Genomic DNA, 21382 nt, shown 5'->3' with positions numbered 1-21382 from the left:
CTGGGATCATAGGCGTGCGGTACATGCCCAGCCAGGTTTTTTAACTGTAGCAATTTACCTTATTAATTTAAGATGTTCATAACAAGGAAGCCAGGTACAAGGGTATATGTGAACTCTGTGCTATCTTGGCAATTTGTCTGTAATTCTAAAACTGTAAGTTAACTTCTCAATGTGCTGCTAAAGAAAGAAATAATTAAAAAATTAAAAGTGTTTTATTTTTAAAATCTTTCTTATTTTTTTGAGACAGGGTCTCGCTCTGTCACCCAGGCTGGAGTGCAGTGGCGTGATTTTGGCTCACTGCAACCTTTCCCTCCCAGATTCAAGCAATTCTTCCACCTCAGCCTCCCGAGCAGCTGGGATTACAGGCATGTGCCACCACGCCCAACTGATTTTTGTATTTTTAGTAGAGACAGGGTTTCACCATGTTGGCCAGGCTGGTCTTGAACTCCTGGCTTCAAGCGATCCACCCGCCTTGGCCTCCCAGAGTGCTGGGACTACAGGCGTAAGCCACCGCGGCCGGACTATTTTTTAAATCTTTCTTAGAACCAAGGTCTTGTTATGCTGCTAAGGCTAGATTCTAACTCCTGGGCTCAAGCAGTTCTCCTGCCTCAGCCCCCTGAGTTGCTGGATCTACAGGCATGCACCACCACCCCTGGCTAATTTTTGTATTTTTAGTAGAGACAGAGTTTCATCATGTTGGCCAGGCTGGTCTCAAACTCCTGACCTCAGGTGATCCGCCTGCCTCGGCCTCCCAAAGTGCTGGGATTATAGGTGTGAGCCACTGTGCCCGGCCAGAAGCCAACCTTTTATAAATCTATGCAGATGTGTGTCCCTATATGTTTATATATGAATCTGTGTATCTCTGCTACTGGTTCTGCTTCTCTGGTTTGAACCCTAACACAACTAGTTGTTTTTTTTTTTTTTTTTGAGTCAGAGTTTTGCTCTGTCACCCAGGCTGGAGTGCAGCAGCGTGATCTCTACTCATTGCAACCTCCACCTCCTGGGCACAACTAGTATTTTATAATCCGTTAGGAATTCAAATGTTTTTCAAAAGATCAAACTACATATTTAAATACATTTCAGATACAAACTTTTAAAATCATATTATGAAGCATTAAGTAAAATTCTACATTATTAGGCCAGGGACAGTGGTTTATGCCTGTAATCCCAGCACTTTGGGAAGCCAAGGCAGGCAGATTGCTTGAGCTCAGGAGTTTGAGACCAGCCTGGGCAACATAGCAAGACCCTGCCTCCACAAAAAATAGAAAAATTAGCTGGGCATGGTGGTGTGTGCCTGTAGTCCCAGCTGCTCGGGAGGCTGAGATGGGAGGATCACTTGAGCCCAGGAATTTGAGGCTGCAGCAAAGCATGATTGAGCCATTGCACTCCAGCCTGGGTGACAGAGTGAGACCCTGTCCCCCCCCCAAAAAAAATCAACATCATTTTATAATTCTACTGTAAATTATTAGCAAATAAAATGAAAGAAAATTAAGTATTATTTAAAAATAGGCCTGGTGCAGTGGCTCATGCCTATAATCCCAGCACGTGGGGAGGGGAAAGCAGGTGGATCACTTGAGGCCAGGAGTTTGATATCAGCCTGGCCAACATGGTGAAACCCCATTTCTATTAAAATTGCAAAAGTTCACCTGGTGTGGTGGCGCGTGCCTGTAATCCCAGCTACTCAGAAGGCTGAGGCAGGAGAATCGCTTGAACCCGGCAGGGGGAGGTTGCAGTGAGCTGAGATGGCACCACTGCACTCCAGCCGGGGCAAAGGAGAGAGACTCTGTCTCAAAAAAATAAAATAAATAAATAAATAGCTAAACAATTGGTTCAAAGGGACATAAAGATGGAAATAACAGACACTGGGAACTCCACAGGTGGGGAGGGAAGGAGGGGGAAGGGGTTGAAAAACTACCTATTGGGTACTATGGTCAGTGTTTGGGTGATGGGTTCACTAGAAGCCCAAACCTTAGCATTTTGCAATGTACTCATGGAACATACCTGCACATGTACCCCATGAATCTAAAGTTTAATACAAATAATAAACTTAGTGCAATAGACAATTATAGAAGTTTAATCGTAACACACTGAAGATAAAATAGCACTGATTTTTTTTTTTTTTTCTGAGACAGTCTCATTGTTACCCAGGCTGGAGTGCAGTGGTGAGATCTCAGTTCACTGCAACCTCAGTCTCCTGGACTCAAGCAATTCTCGTGCCTCAGCCTCCCCAGTAACTGGGATTACAGGTGCACACCCTCCGCCTCCTGGGTTCAAGCGATTCTCTTGCCTCAGCCTCCCAAGTAGCTGGGGTTACAGGCACCTGCCTGTTCTACAACATGGATGAAACTTGAAGACATTATACTTAGTGAAATAAGCCAGACACAAATGGACAAATGTCATTTGAATCCACTTTTATGAGGTACCTAGAATAGGCAAATTCACATAGACAAAAAGTAGATTTGATGTTACTGGGACGAGAGGGAAGGAAGAATGTGGGACTGTAGTTAATGGGTTTAGAGTTTCTGGTTGGGAAGACGAAAGAGTTCTGGAGATGGATGGTGGTGAAGGTTGCCCAACAGTGTGAATGTACTTAGTGCCACGGAGCTGTACTTTTAAAAATAGTTAAAGTGGAAATATTGATGCTCTGTATGTTTTACTGCAATAATAAAAATGGAGCTGGGCATGGTGGCTCACACCTGTAATCCCAGCATTTTGGGAGGCCGAGGCAGGCAGATCACCTGAGGTCAGAAGTTCGAGTCCAGCCTGACCAACATGGAGAAACGCTGTCTCTACTAAAAATGCAAAAAATTAGCCAGGCATGGTGGTGCATGCCTGTAATCCCAGCTACTTGGGAGGCTGAGGCAGGAGAATGGCTTGAATCTGGGAGGCAGAGGTTACAGTGAGCCAAGATTGTGCCATTGCACTCCAGCCTGGGCAACAAGCGTGAAACACTGTCTAAAAAAAAAAAAAAAAAAAAAAAAGGAAATGGGGCTCTATGTAGCAGGAGAGAGAGGGAGAGATAAATATACTTTTTTTTTTTTGAGATGGAGTCTTGCTCTGTTGCCAGACTGGGGTGCAGTGGCACGATCTTGGCTCACTGCAACCTCCACCTCCTGGGTTCAAGCCATTCTCCTGCCTCAGCATCCAGAGTAGCTGGGACTATAGCTGTGTGCCACCACGCCCAGCTAATTTTTGTATTTTTAGTAGAGATGGGGTTTCACCATGTTGGCCAGGATGGTCTCGATCTCTTGACCTCATGATCTGCCCGCCTCGGCCTCCAAAAGTTCTGGGATTACAGGTGTGAGCCACCGCTCCCAGCCAATATTACACTTCTTTTTTTTTTTTTTTTTTTTTTTGAGATGGAGTTCTGCTCTTGTTGTCCAGACTGGAGTGCAATGGCACGATCTCAGCTCACTGCAGCCTCCACCTCCCAGGTTCAAGCAATTCTGCCTCAGCCTCCTGAGTAGCTGGGACTATAGGCGCACACCCATGCCCAGCTAATTTTTTTTTTTTTTTTTTGAGATGGAGTTTCACTCTTGTTGCCCAGGCTGGAGTGCAATGGCACAATCTTGGCTCACCACAACCTCTGCCATCCAGGTTCAAGCAATTCTCCTGCCTCAGCCTCCCGAGTAGCTGGGATTACAGGCATGCGCCACCATGCCCGGCTAATTTTGTATTTTTAGTAGAGACGGGGTTTCACCATGTTGCCAAGGCTGGTCTCAAACTCCTGAGCTCAGGCAATCTGCCCACCTTGGCCTCCCAAAGTGTTAGGATTACAGGTGTGAGCCACGGAGGCCAGCCCAATATTGCACTTCTTAAATGTACTTGTCTATTCCTTAATTGTCTTCATTGTTATATTCTCATAGTTTTAAAAGAGTAAAGATTTTTTTGGGGCTGGGCATGGTGGCTCACGCCTGTAATTCCAGGACTTTGGGAGGCCCAGGTGGGCAGATCACTTGAGGTCAGGAGTTCGAGACCAGCCTGGCCAACATGGTGAAACCCTGTCTCTGTAAAAAATAGAAAAGTTAGCTGGGTGTGGTGGTGCATGCCTGTAGTCCCAGCTACTTGAGAGGCTGAGGCATGAGAATTGCTTGGACCCAGGAACTCAGGAGGCGGAAGTTGCAGTGAGCCGAGATCATACTACTGCACTCCAGGCTGGGCAACAGAGTGAGACTCAGTCAAAAAAAAAAAAGCTGGGGGTGGTGGCTCATGCCGGTAATCCCAGCACTTTGGGAGGCTGAGGCACGGAGATCACGAGGTCAGGAGTTCAAGACCAGCCTGACCAATATGGTGAAACCCCATCTCTAGTGAAAATACAAAAATTAGCCAGGCGTGGTGGCACTCGCCTGTAGTCCCAGCTACTTGGAGGCTGAAGCAGGAGAATCGCTTAAACCCGGGAGGTGGAGGTTGCAGTGAGCCAAGATGCCACCACTGCACTCCAGCCTGGGTGACTGAGCAAGACTCCATCTCAAAAAAAAAAAAAAAAATTTTTTTTTGAAAATAAGAAATAAAGGCCAGGCACGGTGGCTTACACCTATAATCCCAGCACTTTGGGAGGCTGAGGTGGGTGGATCACGAGGTCAGGAGTTCGAGACCATAATGGCCAACATGGTGAAACCCTGACTCTACTAAAAGTACAAAAATTAGCTAGGTGTGGTGGTACGCACCTGCAGTCCTAGCTACTTGGAGGCTGAGGCAGGAGAATTGCTTGAACCCGGGAGGCGGAGGTTGCAGTGAGCTGAGTCGCATCACTGCGCTCCAGCCTGGTGACAGAGCAAGACTCCGTCTCAAAAAAAAAAGAAAAGAAAAATAAAATACCACTGGGCATGGTGGCTCATGCCTATAATCCCAGCACTTTGGGAGGCCCAGGAGCTCGAGACCAGCCTGGGCAACATGGTGAGTCCCCATTTCTACAAAAAAATATTAAAAGAAAATTAGCTGGGCATGGCAGCACATGCCTGTGGTCCCAGCTACTCAGGAGGCTGAGGTGGGAGGATCGCTTGAGCCCAGGAGATCAAGGCTGCAGTGAGCTGTGATGGCGCCACTTCACTCTAGTCTGGGTGTCAGAGCGAGACCCTGTGTCAACAAATATATTTTTAAAATCTTATATTTACCACACAAAACCAATACCAATTACTAGCCCAGCTTCTAAGGTAGAAACACTCTGGTCTGAACCCCTGGCAGGGAACTTGCACCCAGTAAGCCCCAGTTCAACACCAAATCCTTGTACCAAAAAGAGTTTGAGATTAAAATCCAGAAAAGCAAAGTTCACACTTTTTGTGGTTTTAGAGTCTCAGAAGGTGGTTTTATTGTTTCTTAATTATATTGAGCCTTCTTTTAGCTTTAAAGGGAATGTCACCGGGTGCGGTGGCTCATGCCTCTAATCCCAGCATTTTGGGAGGCCAAGGCGGGGGATCACCCGAGGTCAGGAGTTTGAGACCAGCCTGGCCAACATGGTGAAACCCCGCCTCTACTAAAAATACAAAATTAGCCGGGTGTGGTGGTGCACACCTGTAATCCCAGCTACTCTGGAGGCTGAGACAAGAGAATCGTCTAGAACGTGGGAGGCAGAGGTTGCAGTGAGCTGAGATCACGCCAGCCTGGGTGACAGAGCAAGACTCTGTCTCAAAGAAAAAAAAGGAATGTCTAGATGCAGTAGCTAAGTACGCAGAAGCCATTTCAGTGTGGGAGGCGAGGTGACTGAATCCAGGGACTCCAGGTTTCTGGCTGTGGGGTTGAGACCGCCCATGGTCATTGTGTTGAGATGAAGACGGAAAATGAGCTGGGCTGGGGGAAGGTGGTCATCTCCTCTGGACGTGATTAGTTTGAGGCTCCTGTTGGGTAGCCCACTGGGCAAGGTCAGTAGGCAGTTGAGGAGCTGAGAGGGTTTGGAGCTGGGATAGACTCCAGCCTCACCATGTGGGCGATAGTGGGGGTCACAGAGTGTGAAGATGGCCAAGAAAGAGGTCTGGGTGGGGTCTGGGGAGTCAGCTGCCAGGCATGGGCCGTGGAGAAGCAGATGCCAGGGGAAGAGGAAAGGGGAGTCTCAGACCCCAAGGGGAAAAGAGTCACTGGAAAGAGGGGCCCGCCCCGTGTCACATCCAGTGGAGACACCAGGTACAGCAGAAGGACCTTGGACATGACCATGAGGAGGGCCTTGTTGGCCATGACCTGGGAGAGATGGGGGTGAGAGCCTGGGGGACCATACCATGTCCCCAGCACATGAAACAGTGCCTGGTAGACAGGATGGATTTATGGATGGATGGTTAGGTAGATGGATGAATGGACAGATGATAGATGGATGCAAAGACAGATGAATAGATGGACAGATGGATGGACGGACAGACGGAATGAATGATCAGAAAAGGCTTCATGAACAAAGACTGAGCTGCATCTCCATGGGTAGATACAAAAGCAGAGGACTCTCCTCTTGAGTCAGGAATGACCCAGTGTCCTGGTCCAGGGAGCAAGTCAACTTGGCTTGACTGGGGCCACTTGTGGCAGATTTCAGAGGCCCTTAAAATGAGGCCAAGTGAGGTGGACAGGTCCGAGCCAGCTGAGGACTCCTCAGCCACACGGCACAGCTGCCTGAGGGGATGTGTCACTCAGGGAGTTGCTGGGACCTACTGGGCCCAGCGTTGCCATCAGCACCAACAGCTTCAGAGAGGGGGACACATGCCGGGGTGACTCCAAGGCTGTGGGTGGCACCTGCCTCAGGGAACAGGCACAGAGACACTACTGGGGGACACTACTGGGGGACTGGCCACCCCCCTGCCCTGTGCCTGGGTCACAGCCTTCACACTGCAGCCCTGTGCCCCTCACTCCCAGCAGGTTCCTGCTCCGGCGCGGCTCTTGGCCTGGTGCCAGGTGCTGGCCCCGGGGGTTTCAATCCAAGCATAATTCAGTGAAGCATGTGTTTGGCAGCGGGACCCAGCTCACTGTTTTAGGTACGTGGCTCTCACAACTTTCCCTAGCCTGTCGCACCCTCTCCTGTCTCTGCAAAAATCTGTTTTCGTTCTCTGGGGCTTCTTCCCCTTTGCCCTCCAAGCCTTAAGCACGGAACCCTTCCTTTCTCCATAGGGTCTGGGGGAAGCGGGCTAGTCTCAGGTTAACTGGCATGAAGGGCTCCCACAGTGGGAGCAGCCGCCTTCAGGTTCCAACAGTGGGACACAGCCTGGTCCTGGGGCCTGGGCTGGGATTGGGCAGGGCACATGTCTGAATGAGGGACAGAGGCCGGTTCTGATGAGGGGCCGTACGGTGGCCTTAGAGACAGTCCCCGGGACCCCAGGGTCTAGGCTGAGGGCTGGATGCCTATCCAGGCTGGGAGGGCCACACGGGGGCCTGTGGACACAGGGGTCATCCCAAGGGGAGACCAATGGAGGGCAGAGAGGGCTCTGGGTCTAGGGTGCAGCTCTGTGGCCTCTGCTGGGTCATGAGGACATGGGGACATAGAGGGATGGGTGAAACTGGGAGAGGTCCCAAGGCCCAGCCCTCCCTGGACAGTCCCAAGAAAGGAGAGGGTCTCTTAGTGCAGAGATGTGTCTGTCCCTGGAGTCCCATCACCTCTGGGGCCCGGTGTCTGTTGAAGGGTCGACCTCCCGCCTTCATTTGAGGAAGGGCACCTTAGACTCAGGAGGTGACTAGCGGGGAGTAAACGGGGGTGCAGAGAACTCCATGGCCGCCAGGTGAAGTCCAGGGGTATCAGAGGCTGCGGGAGTGGGCATGGGGGCTGTGGTGCCCCAAAGTCTGTGTTAGCAGCCCCAAGAACCCAGCCGATGTGAAGGGTCCTGTGGTCGGGCTGGTGGGGACAGGGGCGACAGCAGAGCCCCAGGGTGTGTCTGGGTGGAGCCCACGCTTCACCAGGAGAGCTGAGTGAAGCCTGGTGCCCCAGGGGACGGGAAGCTCCAGGCCATGCCAGGCTTGGGCCTCCCCACACCCTGCCAGGTCAGTTTTGTGTGCTGTGAGGGAGACCCCTAGATTCCAAACTTAGACTCCAGAAACCAGGAAGGAGGGAGCACAGCCTGCCCTGGGTACACACGGGGAAACCGAGGCTGCAGAGGAAAGGGCTGGGCCAGGACACCTGGGAAAGGTGACTTGGGAAGGGTTTCTAGGAAGGCACAGGGCTGTCTGCTCTGCAGAGGGCTCCAGTGGAAAGGAGGGAATGAGGAGGGAAGGAGAGGCCCTGGGTGGACCAGGCGGCCACACCATGAACCCTCCCAGAGACTTTAGACAGAGAGAGGTGCTCCGCAACACCCCACACTCCCTCTGCCATCTCTCACCCCTCCTCTGTCCACACAGGTCAGCCCAAGACTACCCCGTCGGTCATTCTGTTCCTGCCATCCTGTGAGGAGCCCCAAACCAACAAGGCCACACTGGTGTGTCTCATGAATAACTTTATCCGGGAATCTTGACGGTGACCTGGAAGGCAGATGGTACCCCCATCGCCCAGGGCGTGGAGATGACCACGCCCTCCAAACAGAGCAACAGCAATTACGTGGCCAGCAGCTACCTGAACCTGACGCCCGAGCAGTGGAGGTCCCGCAGAAGCTACAGCTGTCAGGTCACACATGAAGGGAGCACCGCAGAGAAGACAGTGGCCCCTGCAGAATGTTCATAGGTTCCCAGCCCCCACCCCACCCACAGGGGCCTGGAGCTGCAGGATCCCAGGGGACGGATGTCTCTCTGCATCCCAAGCCATTCAGCCCTTCTCCCTGTACCTAGTAAACCCTCAATAAATATCTTCGTCAGCCAGAAATCCTGCTCCCTCTCTTCATTTCTTATCTCTCATATAATCTAATGCTTCTCCTGGGTTCTCAGTATGGCACTGGGGGAATCCTGGCACCAGTGGGAAAGTAGCCTGGAGGAGAGGATCACAGTCTCCCAGGGTTGTCCCCTGGGGAAATAGGCCAGGATAGGAGTCAGCTCACTGGACACCAGTCCCTCCATTCTCTCCCTCCTCCCCTTCCTCCTTGCAGCTCAACCCCCAACTCGCTGCCTGCTTTCTGGAGGGAGCTATTTCTGACTGAGCCTCCAGATACACCCTGTGTCCCTGTCCTGGTCTGGACCCTCTACCCACCCACGGCCTCTCTTTCCTCAGCCTGGAAATCCTACTCTGGGCCTGGAGTCCCTCTGCTTCTGGCCCTGGCCCCTGGAATGCCCTCCTTCCTCTCTGCGCAACTCCCCACCCCGAGAGCTGGACTGTCCAGGACACTCCCAACACCATCAAATCCATGAGCTCTTACATTTTGGGCCCACCTTGATTCTTCACGTGACAGCAGGTTCAGAAGTGTGAGAAAAACAGGAGGAAGCCAGAAAGGAAACACACATGAAAGGCCTACAAGAGGCTCAGGACACTTGCAAAAGATAGGCTCTGAGCTCCTCAGGAACCTGTGCAAGAAGAGTAATAGGTGCTCCATCATTTCTTTCTTTTTTTTTTAGATGGAGTCTCACTCTGTCACCCAGGCTGGAGTGCAATGGCTCGATCTTGGCTCACCGTAACCTCTGTCTCCCAGGTTCAACCAATTCTCCTGCCTCAGCCTCCTGAGTAGCCGGGATTACAGGTAGATGCTGCAATGCTCGGCTAATTTTTGTGTTTTTATTACAGACAGGGTTTCACCATGTTGTTCAGGCTGGTGTGCTCCATCATTTCTAAGAGATTAAACAAGTTTTCACTCGAGGGAAGTTGGTGTTCTCAATGCTGAGGCCAGGCATCTCCTCATAATTAAAAGTGGGGATGTGTTTTACCCAGGGCCTCACTATTGATGGGATTTGGGCTCCAACATGTGCACAGCTGACTGCCTGGCAGCCCTAGGACATGGAGAGTTTCTCAGATGCTTGGCACAGAGAGTCACTGGCCATCTTTGGAGGAAGCATCATTTTGTGAAATGGAAAACCAGGTCCTGTGTTGGGAATATCTGTGAGGCTCCCAGGGTCTGGGGCTCCAGCTCCTCTCTGAGAAGAAAGTGTTGCGGGGAGAGAACATGGCCCAGCCACACCCAGCTCCTCCTGCATGGTTCCTGCTCATCAGGGTGTTAGAGGGGTGGGGGCACCAGCAGTGGTCAGGCCTGTGTTTCTGTGGGTGGGGCCAGGGAGGGACCCTCGGTGCATCCTAGGGAGTCTCTCCCATGGCTCCTGTTTGACTTTCCTGTGGCTGCTGTCACAAATGACCCCTAAAACATCACACATTGGTTCTCTCCCTGGTCTGGAGGTCAGCCGTCCAAAATGAATCGTAGAGTGCTAAAATCAGGGTGCCAGCTGGGCCAGGCTCCTTCTGAGGGCTCTGGGGAGAATCCATTTCCAGGATTTTTCCAGCTTCTAGAGGACGCCCTGGGCTCCTGGCCCCTTCTTCCAACTTCAAAGCCAGAGCTCAGCATCTTCAAATCTCTCTCCCACTCTTCTCCCTCTCTCTCTCTCTCTCCCTGCCAACTGTCTTCTCTCACCCTCCCTCCTTCTCTCCCTTTCTTGTCCTCCAGCCCCACGCCTGCTGTCACTCTGACCCTCCTGCCTCCTCCTTTCCCTTATAAAGACCCCACCTTGGACCCACCCACATAACCCAGGATCATCTTCCACCTCAGGCCCCTTAACATCATCACATCTGTAAAGTCCCTGAGGCCACACAACACAGCACATGGACATGTCCCGGGACTGGGACACAGCCATCCCTGGGCCCTAATTCAGCCAACCACAGCTCCTTTCCCTCCTTCCTCTCTCCTTCTCTGGGTATAAGAAGGGAATGCAGAGAGGTTGGTCAATGAATACACACTTACAGTTAGGTACAAGGAATGTGTTCTAATGTTGGATAGCAGAGTAGGGTGACTATGGTTAGCAATAATGTATTGTATATTTCAAAATAGCTACAAGAGAGAACTTGAAATATACTCAACACATAGAAATGATAAATACTCAAGGCCATACCCCAAATATCCTGACTTGATGATGACATGGTGGATGCACGGAACCAAACAGCACATACACCTCATAGAAATGTCCAATATTATGTATCAGTGTAATTTCTATGAATAAGAAAGGCAAAAAAAAGAAGTTAAGCATAAACTAGCCATTTGACCTAGCAATTCCAGCCCTAGGAATTTATCTAGAAGAAATGAAAGCATGTGTTCAAAAAAGACGTGTACATAAATGTTCTCAGCAGCCTCATTCACTATAGGCAGCAACTGGAAACAACCCAAGTGTCCGTCAGCTAGAGAATGGATAGACCCATGTGGTCTGTGCATACAGTGGAGTACTGCTCAGTTACACAAGGAAAAGAAACTATGGATACAGGTCACAGGAGGGATGAACTTCAAAACATTACAGTAAGTGAAAGAAGTAAAACTCCACGAGGGAAGTTGGTGGGTATGGACGTGTGTTTGAACTGGCAGAATTTTACTGTGTTCTTTGGGGTATTAGGTATTGAGTCCCTGTTGACCAGGTACTGTGCTAGGTTCAGCCGTTAAGAGAAATGAGAAGCAGACACCAGCTCCATTGTGATGAGACTCACTCAATCAGCCATTTCTGATGAACACTCAGGTACCTTGACACTCCCTGCTCACATTTGCAGGCTTTACTTAATGCCACTTAAATCTCCCTATTCCCCAAGTCTTCTTTCTTTTCTTTTTTTTTTTTTTTTTTTTTTTTTTTTAGACAGAGTCTTGCTCTGTCACCCAGGCTGAAGTGCAGTGGCACCATCTCGGCTCACTGCAACGTCCGTCTCCTGGGTTCAAGCAATTCTCCTGCCTCAGCCTCCCAAATAGCTGGGATTACAGGTGCCCACCACCATGCCCAGCGAATTTTTGTATTTTTAGTAGTGATGGGGTTTCACCACGTTGGCCAGGCTGGTCTCGAACTCCTCCGGACCTCTGGTGATCCACCTGCTTAGGCCTCCCAAAGTGTTGGGATTACAGGCGTGAGCCACCGCACCCAGCCCCCCGAGTCTCCTTTCTTTCCAATTCCCCTTATCAGGCACAGCTTTTTAAAGTAATCCCTGCCATACCCATGGCTTCAGTTGTTTTCTATATGCTCTGATGAGAATAAAATTCAAATGTTGTTTTTATATAACAGTTCTATTTTACATGACACCTCATTCACTACGATTGTAAATTCGAAGTTGCTCTAAGAAAGTAATAACTAAAAAGTTGTCATATTTGAGTATGTAAATTTTAGGAAATTTCCTAAATGGTTTGACTTTGTGGGTGTATTTTTTAAAACATGAGTTGTGATGTCACAGAATGGACTTAGCCTACAGAGGTTTCTGTCCAACTTTCTACCAGAGAGCTCCATTTCAATGCGATACTTAAGAGTCCAAAACTATGTGGTGTTTTTTTTTGTTTGTTTGTTTGTTTGTTTTGAGACAGAGTCTCACGCTGTCACCCAGGCTAGAGTGCAGTGGCACAATCTCGGCTCACTGCAAACTCCGCCCCCCAGGTTTAAGCAATTCTCCTGCCTCAGTCTCCTGAGTAGCTGGGATTACAGGTGCCCATCATCGCACCCGGCTAATTTTTGTAATTTTAGTAGAAATGGGGTTTCACCATGTTGGCCAGGCTGATCTCGAACTCCTGACCTCATAATCCACCCAGCTCGGCCTTCCAAAGTGCTAGGATTACAGACATGAGTCATTGCACCCAGCCGAAAACTATCTTATTCCCCATACCTATTCCTCTTCCTACATTGTCTTTGTAGGAGAAATTCACTGCTATTTACCCAGTCCTTCAAACTAGAGCCTTAGCAGCCTGTTTTTCCTTTTCCTTCCCCTGTTCTTCCACATCTAATCCTCTAGCACTTTCTGTTCTCTCTGCCAAATGATCACAGAACTTCTCTGTCCACTTCAGTCATTTCCACTTCCTTTGGCCTTATCTGTTCTTCCAGATGAACATAATGTCTCTCTCTCTTTTTTTTTGAGACAGAATCTCTCTCTGTTGCCCAGGCTGGAGTTCAGTGGTGTGATCTTGGCTCACTGCAACCTCCACCTCCTGGGTTCAAGCGATTCTCCTGCCTCAGCCTCTTGGGTAGATGGGACTACAGGCGCCCGCCATCATGCCAGGCTAATTTTTGTATTTTTAGTAGACATGGGGTTTCACCATGTTGGCCAGGCTGGTCTCGAACTCCTGACCTCAAATGATCCACTCACCTTGGCCTCCCAACATAATGTCTCTTAATTGGTCCCACTGGTTCCATGAGTCCTTCTCTATTGTGCAGAGAGACCTCACTGCAAACACGTCTGATAGAGACTCCTCACCTCTATGTGGTTCCGTGACTCTCATGTTTCCAGAATAAAACTTAAACTCTACTTAAACTCTACTGCTGGACAGTGAATGAGCCTTTGTATTCCAGGTTCATCCACTGTTTTGCAGTGTAGCCTCAGACAACTGAACTCTAAGCCTTTGTTTGCTCATCTGCCTGAACTCACTGAGCAGTTGTGGGACCTTGGGGAAGTTACTTGACTTTTCCCTCTAGATTTACGCTGTAAGATGTGTAAAATGGGACTATTTCTGAGGGTTAAATTAGTATGCCACAGTTGGAACACTGTCAGGCACATAATGCTTGCCAGATATTGACTATTTGTCTTTGTCCTATGAGGACAATGGTACCCCACTGTGGGGTTCTCAATTTTGTATAAGAAAATAATGTTTTATGATTTGTTAGTAAAAGAAATACCTGAGGCTGGGCATGGTGGTTCATGCCTGTAATCCCAGCACTTTGGGAGGACGAGGTGGGTGGATCACCTGAGATGAGGAGTTCAAGACCAGCCTGACCAACATGGTGAAACCCTCGTCTCTACTAGAAATACAAAAATTAGCCAGATGCAGTGGCGTGTGCCTGTAGTCCAGGCTACTCAGGAGGCTGAGGCTGGAGAATCGCTTGAACCTGGGAGGTGGAGGTTACAGTGAGCCGAGATCGTGCCACTGCACTCCAGCCTGGTCGACAGAGCAATAGTCCATCTCAAAAAATAAATAAATAAGTAAATAAAAGAAATATCTGAATACCCCTGCCGTGGAAAGAAGAAACAGAGCGAGAAAAGGGAGTTGGTAGGTCCTAGCATTACAGAGCTGGGAAGGATGTGTTCAGTCCCTATTTTATAGACGAGGAGGGAAGTGTGATGTGTCCCAGGGTTTCACTGAGGATACGCAGCCATAACTCTCTATTGAGAGTGGGACCAGGGCCCTGGGGGTAGCTATGGTCAAGTTGCAGACAAGAACTAACACTTGTAAGACAGGAGAGAAGCATTTAGTTACAAAAGCAATCAAAAATTTGTGTATAACTGCATTTGGTGAGCAAATGAAAGCTGTCAGACTCAGAAAAACAGAACTGCTGGTGGAACTGACTTTAGTAACTGGGGTTTTCTCTCTTTTGTTTCTTTTTTTTTTTTTTAAGACAGTTGCACCTTTGTCACCCAGGCTGGAGTGCAATGGTGTGATCTTGGCTCACTGTGCAACCTCCGCCTCCTGGATTCAAGCGATTCTCCTGCCTCAGCCTCCAGAGTAGCTAGGATGACAGGTTCCCGCCACCAGGCCGAGCTAATATTTTGTACTTTTTAGTAGAGACAAGTTTTCACCATGTTGGCCAGGCTGGTCTTGAACTCCTGACCTCAAGTGATCCACCCCCCAACTCAGCCTCCCAAAGTGCTAGGATTACAGGCATGAGCCACCACTCCCGGCCATACCAGGGTTTTCTATTGAGTTTCTTGCCAAGGGTGACTTCCAATAACAACCCCCCCTGCACTTAGCTCAGGACTGGAAAGCTCAGGCAGCATAGGGTGAATAAAAGCCTGAGTAGTGCAGTCCCCACGGAGGGGCAGGGGGGCCACAAGGTGGGCAGCAGCAGGGACAGGCATTGTGAGGCATTGGGGGGCGCTGTGGGGCTGGACATTGTGAGTCACTAGCCTGACCTGGCTGTTTCCTGGTAACCAGGTGACATAGGAAGCTTTGTGGGTTATAAGCATCAGCCAGGGCCAGCAGCCCTCAGTCGGTAGCTCGCAGTGGAGGGAGGAGGAGCTCCAACTGTGCTCTTTGATGGTAGTTTTTGCACCTTTGGGTGCTTGTCGTGTTCGTTTATTTTTCAAAGAAGACAGCAGGTCCCTGACCTCATAGACCAGCTAGTTTGGGAGGTGGCGGCAGAATAAGGGCTGAGGCCCCAGATCTGCCTGGGGTCAGGCTGCTTCTAAAAGTGCAGGGCCACCCTCAGTAGTGTGGCTGCTAGGGCAGCACAGTTACAATTTCGCTGAAGGCTCAGGCAGGAGTGGAGAGGCACGGAGAGGCCCCATGGGGAATATACTGACCTGTTGTATCAACTCCAACTGTGGCTGGCCCAGGGGGAAGGAGGCACCCTGTTATGAATCTGATACTGATATTTATGAGGCCGTGGCTGCTGCAACATCAGAATCCACTACTGTACAGCCTGGCAAGCTGGATGTGGGAGCCACAGAGGGCCAAGACCTGCAGCACATCAGCAACCAAAAGATGCCCACAGGTAAAAAAGCCACGGGTGCCGTTTACCCTCTGGCACACCTCTGGCCACCCCCACCCCCTTCCCATACGCTAATCCCCAGAGACATCCTCAACTTCCAGCTCTCTCCTGCCCATAGCCAGCTTTCCCAGGTCTGGGGCATGGGAGACAAAGGCTGACTCTGCCTCCTGTCTTTGTCGTTGAGACTTTTTGATCTAGAAAAGGGAGAGCCCTTTTCTCAATGAAAATTCAAATACCCCAATTTTGGAGTCCCCATCCCATTCTCTAGCCTCACCTATCTGGCCGGTTTGGTACCTAAATGAAGGAACCAGCTAAGGGTCGGATTGTTTTTCTTCCATCTCTTAAGGTAGCTTATTTTTTGTAAATTTATTTATTTATTTATTTATTTATTTATTTATTTATTTATTTTAGATGGAGTCTTTCTCTGTTGCCCAGGCTGGAGTGCAGTGGTGGGATCTCAGCTCACTGCAACCTCTGCCTCCTGGGTTCAAGCGATTCTCTAGCATCAGCCTCCTGAGTAGGGACTACAGGTGCCCACTACCACGCCCGGCTAATTTTTTGTATTTTTAGTAGAGACGGGATTTCACTGTGTTAGCCAGGATGGTCTCGATCTCCTGACCTGGTGATCTGCCCGCCTCGGCCTCCCAAAGTGCTGTGATTACAGGCATGAGGCATCGCGCCCGGCTCCTAATTTAATTTTTTTTAAGTTCCGAGGTACATGTGCAGGATGTACAGGTTTGTTACGTAGGTAAAAGTGTGCCATGGTGGTTTGCTGCACCTGTCAACCCATCACCTAGGTATGAAGCCCTACATGCATTAGCTGTTTATCCATATTCTCTCCCTTCCCCTGCCCCCTGACAGGCCCCAGTGTGTATCATTCCCTGTCTAACACCATTCGTATTCTAAGACCACTCCCTTGCTGATGACAAATCTAAGTGATGGTTCGCGGGGGACTCTCTTCCCTGCTTCTGTCTGGAGAGCCTGCCTGGCTTCAGGTTCCTGAAGTGAGTGAGGACCTGGAGTGCAGTGTGAGAAACAGATGGCTCAGTGAAGAACTGTCATCATCCACTAGAGTCCCTGGAAACAGCCGTATCATTTAGATGATGTGGGTTTGTGTGCATGAGGGTTGGGAGATAGCCAGGGGTGAATTAATGTGTAGTGTTTGTAAATGTGTGTTTTCCCCCAAAAATGTGGACCCGCATGCCCAGCACAGTGCAAGTGTCAGTTTTCTTGAATTCCTGGCCTATGGTGGTCCTCTCACCTCAGCCTCCCAAGTCATGTCATTCTTCTAATAAAAAGGAAGAAAAACTTCAGCACCACCATACACTTTACATAAATGACCTCTTTTTCGCTCAATACAGCGTACCTGAAGGTCAGTTTAATATCCCTACTTCTTAGAGAGAGAGAGTGTGGAAAGGAATGAACCCAGATTTTGACCTCCTGAATGGAAGAGGCAAAAGTGAACCCAGAAATGGGTCCCGATGTTGATGGTCTGCATTACTCAACCGTGTCATCACTCAGGCTTGGTGATATGACCCCACACCAGGGAGTTCCAGCACCTATGTGTGCCCTGGTAGTGGTAGTGGATGGCCTATAAGCGTGCCAAACATTGCCCACCATCAAATGGGGCCCCAGTGGTCACATAACCCTGGGTAGCAAAAGGTACACGGAACAATAGACGTTGGCATGGGCATTACTGTGAAATACACATAGAAAGCCCACAGGCTTCTGGTCAGCTCACAGATTCTGAGAAGTGTAAGGGATCACATGGAACAGTGCAGGTCGACATCTGTCAGTGCTGGGGTCATTCCTCAGCACTTGGTCAAAGCAGGGAAGGATCAGGAAGATATTGCATTGTATTTAGTAACATGAGTACCTCAAGCCTTAGAAATGTTCCAATCCATGGCCGGGCACGGTGGCTCACACCTGTAGTCCCAGCACTTTGGGATGCCAAGGCAGCAGATCACCTGAGGTCAGGAGCTTGAGACCAGCCTGGCCAACATGGTAAAAACCTGTCTCTAATAAAAATACAAAAATTAGCCGGCCATGGTGGCCCATACCTGTAGTCCTAGGTACTTGGGTGGCTGAGGCTGGAGAATCGCTTGAACCTGGGAGGTGGAGGTTGCAGTGAGCCGAGATCGAGCCAGTGCCCCCTCCAGCCTGGGTGACAGAGTGAGACTCTGTCTCAAAAACATAAAGAAATAAATAAAAAGAAATGCTGCAATCCATAGCAGACAGACAAGGGCCAGTGCCACGTCAGAACTCAGGACAATATTATTATTAGCCTGGTGCCGATCACCCTCATTGGAGACCTCTTGCACCAGTAGGTTAGTGAGGCTCAACACTCATGTACTGATCCCCATGTACTGATCCCCATGTACTGATCCCCATGATGGACTGTCCCACTGTCGGGGGCTGGTGTGAGCATGAGCAGCCACTGACTCAATGGATGCACACACAGTGCAAATAAATGGAAGACATGGGCGGGGTGCGGTGGCTCATGCCTGTAATCCCAGCACTTTGGGAGGCCGAGGTGGGTGGATTGCCTGAGGTTAGGAGTTCGAGACCAGCCTGGCCAACCTGGCGAAACCCTGTCTCTACTGAAAATATAAAAATGAGTTGGATGTGGTGGTGGGTGCCTGTAATCCCAGCTACTCGGGAGGTTGAGGCAGGAGAATCACTTGAACCCAAGAGGCAGAGGTTGCAGTGAGCTGAGATCGAGCCATTGCACTCCAGCCTCAGTGACTGAGACTGCTTCTCAAAACGAACAAACAAACAAACAAAACAAAAAATGAAAGGGAAGAGCAGAGGAGAAATATCTAACAGGGTTAGTACTCGTATATCTGAGACCCCTTCTGAGTAGGAGTGAACAGGACCTGGCCTTCCTGTCTGCCGAGAGCATGGCATGGACATCATCCTAAATGCCTCAAGAATGGAGTTTCATTGCTTTCTCTTGTCTTCTCCATCTCTTTGTGCGATGATGGCCGTTGACACCGGCAGAAATTGGTGGGGGGGGCAGAACAGGAATCAGGTCCCCACTTCTCTGACACAGAGCAGACAGGACACAAGTCAGCAGGGATGGACTTCAGGGTCAGGACAGACACAGACAGGTCCCAGGCCTGATCTTCCTGGGGCTGGGACAGATGACTTTTTCTTTTTCACCTCTTATGGAAGTCACTTGAGGAATGGCCTTGAGGAGACACTATTTGCCAAGGGTTGTCTGGCTCAGAAATGTGTTTTTGTTTGTTTGTTTGTTTTTTGAGGTGGAGTCTCACTCTGTTGCCCAGGCTGGAGTAGTGCAGTTGTGCGATCTCAGCTCACTGCAACGTCCATCTCTCAAGTTCAACTGATTCTGCTGCCTCAGCCTGCTGAGTAGCTGGAATTACAGGCATGTGCCACCGCACCCAACTAATTTTTATATTTGTAGCAGAGACAGGGTTTCTCCATGTTGGCCAGGCTGGTCTCGAACTCCTGACATCAAGTGATCCACCCACCTCGGCCTCCCAAAGTTCTAGGATTACAGGCGTGAGCCACTGTGCCTGGCTGACGTGTGTATCAACTGGACAGAGCCCCCTAGCACTGAGCCTGTAGCTGCAGCACTCCTGAGTAGCAGGGGAGGTGGGGAGGGACACAAGTTCCAGTGCACCATGAGCTCAGCAAAGGGATGGGGACTGATTTCAGAGTCCAGCTCATCCTTGCAACTCTTCTGTGGAATCCAGCACACATCAGTTTCCACTTATTTTATAGAAGGTTTGGAATCTTCAGTGTCAAACTCTATCTGTGTTGTGTCTTCCCACAGGGTGGGTAGAGGAGCCCTGGCTATGGGTGTTTCCTGCCAGGGCAGTGACTGTGTCTTCCTCATTAGTCCTTATCCCAGAGTTCAGTCCTGGGGAGAACATGTTAGGCCCCATGGGCATTGTAATGAACACATCCCTGGGATGAGTTCTAGGTCACCCCTGGGGTGGGATCTAGCTTAGTTGTGGAAATGTTCCCTTCTCAGCCTGTCCAGCCTGTTGAGCCCTACACCAATCCTGGAGCCTGCCCCAGCTTCTGAGTCAGGGTCCCTGGAGATGAAGTTGAGCTCCTGAGGACAGTGAGGTGCCCCTGCCCCTCGGCTCCTGCTGCTCTGATCCTGTCTAGACAGGCTGTGCAGGGCCACGCTCTTCCCCTGTGTGCACGTGCGCCCCCTGCTGGAATCCCTCTGGACCTGGATGTTGTTCTCATTGTTGTCATATCCCCAGCCCCACACAGTGACTGGCCCTTGTGTAGATGCCCAGGAAGTAACCATAAACATATGGTAGGAGCAGAGCTGCAAACTATTTTGCAAGAAAACACCAGGGGAGGGGAGTCATGTCTTCCCCATGTCTGGATCTCCTGTGCCATCTAGTGAGGTTTTCAGTCATATCTGTGCCTCCTCATATTTAAATACATTTAACTATTTACAATTAAAAGTTCAGGGCCGGGCGTGGTGGCTCACACCTGTAATTCCAGCACTTTGGGAGGCCAGGGCCGGTGGATCATCTGAGGTCAGGAGTTCGAGACCAGCCTGGCCAACATGGTGAAACCCCATCTCTACTAAAAATGCAAAAATTAGCCGGGTGTGGTGACGCACACCTGTAATCCCAGCTACTTGGGAAACTGAGGCAGGAGAATCGCCTGAACCTGGGAGGCAGAGGTTGCAGTGAGCCGAGATCATGCCATTGTACTCCAGCCTGGGCAGCAAGAGTGAAACTCCGTCTCAAAAAAAAAAAAAAAAAAAAATCAGAACCTCATCACAACAGCCACCGTGCAATGGCCCATCAGCCTTATGTTAATGAAGTGGAGAGATTTACATCCCCACAAAATGCTCTTTCACATCTGCTGTGAGCCTGGCTGAGGGACCAATTGTTGAACTCCTGTAACTCAAAGCGTGCACATCAAAGTGGGAATCTCAGGGCTGTGAGATTGGAGGTGAGACCTGTAATGGGCCAGTGGAAGGAAAAAGTTAAAAGGTGGTTCCTTCAGTTCCTCTTTCTCACTCAAAGGCTGGCAAGTGTAAGCAATGCCTTTTTAGAGACCTCTGACTCCACAGAGACCAGGGAGAGTCTGACAACACCGAGGAAAGTGCAGAGCGATCTTGTGCAACCCAGTGTGGCCTCACCTGCAGTAGGAGGCTGGGCGAGTTGCTCTCTGGAATAACTTCTTGCAGAGTTTTTGTCTCTTAATGATTGGCCAATGGACACCATCCAAGAGGGCAGCTGCAATGAGGCAGATCTGCAGGTAGAGAATGATACTCTAGGAGGATCTCTGGGAGCAGTTGGGTGACACTTGTTGCTTTGGAACCTAGGAAAAGGGCAATGAAGTCAGAACCAAAGGAAATATGTGTAGAAGTCTGACTTGTTCCTTTGGAATTTTAATAAGATAGATATGAGACAATTTGTATCCATGGGCTTTTTTTTTTTTCTTTTTTTTTTCCCATGGGCTTTGTGTGCTGTGTTTGTAACCATTTTTTCTTCTTGCTCTGATATTTAATGATTACCTTTCCCAGAAGACCAGTTTTTCCTATGTCACAGCAAACATCAAAGCCCTGATTTTTGATTGGTTAATATCTTCTGGGACTTCGGAATGCAAGAGTCTTATTAGGTCTGGGCACTGGCTAAGATGCAAGGTATCTGGTGAGACTCCCTCATGCTCACTACTTGAACACAGTTGTTTCTCTGAGAAGGTCTCCGAACCTTCAGTCCCACGCTCCATGTGCCGCATCCAGCAAAGCTCCCTGAGGGACTCCCAGTCTCCAACCACCAGGGCACTGACATTAACTCTGTGTCCTTTTAGGTCCCCCTGAAGACCGCCTGAGTTTAAAATTTCTGCCACCAAGTGAGGAAGACGATGATGCCAAGGTAAGACCCCCTTTCTTTGCCTTCTAAGGAAATGTTGCTTTCCT

The 21382-nt window shown here is 49.7% G+C and overlaps 1 protein-coding gene and 1 pseudogene across 2 annotated transcripts in view; both read left to right on the top strand.

Annotated features, from left to right (window-relative positions):
• LOC117977413 (uncharacterized) overlaps positions 1 to 8755 on the top strand; it is an 81930-nt pseudogene extending 73175 nt beyond the window's left edge.
• A 5262-nt stretch (positions 8756 to 14017) lies between these two features.
• The window catches only part of DRICH1 (aspartate rich 1), a 51915-nt gene continuing 44550 nt past the window's right edge, over positions 14018 to 21382 (top strand). For both annotated transcript variants that reach the window (XM_014343240.4, XM_034951704.3), the window contains exons 1-2: positions 14018 to 15462; positions 21274 to 21338. In XM_014343240.4, the coding sequence (XP_014198726.2) occupies positions 15255 to 15462; positions 21274 to 21338 (273 nt within the window). In that variant the 5' untranslated portion in view covers positions 14018 to 15254. The remainder of the gene's footprint in view (positions 15463 to 21273; positions 21339 to 21382) is intronic.

Source organism: Pan paniscus, chromosome 23 (genome assembly GCF_029289425.2).
Source record: "Pan paniscus chromosome 23, NHGRI_mPanPan1-v2.0_pri, whole genome shotgun sequence".
NCBI classification, from domain to species: domain Eukaryota; kingdom Metazoa; phylum Chordata; class Mammalia; order Primates; family Hominidae; genus Pan; species Pan paniscus.
Note: the sequence above shows the minus strand (reverse complement) of the source record. Positions and strands in the feature narration are given on the sequence as shown.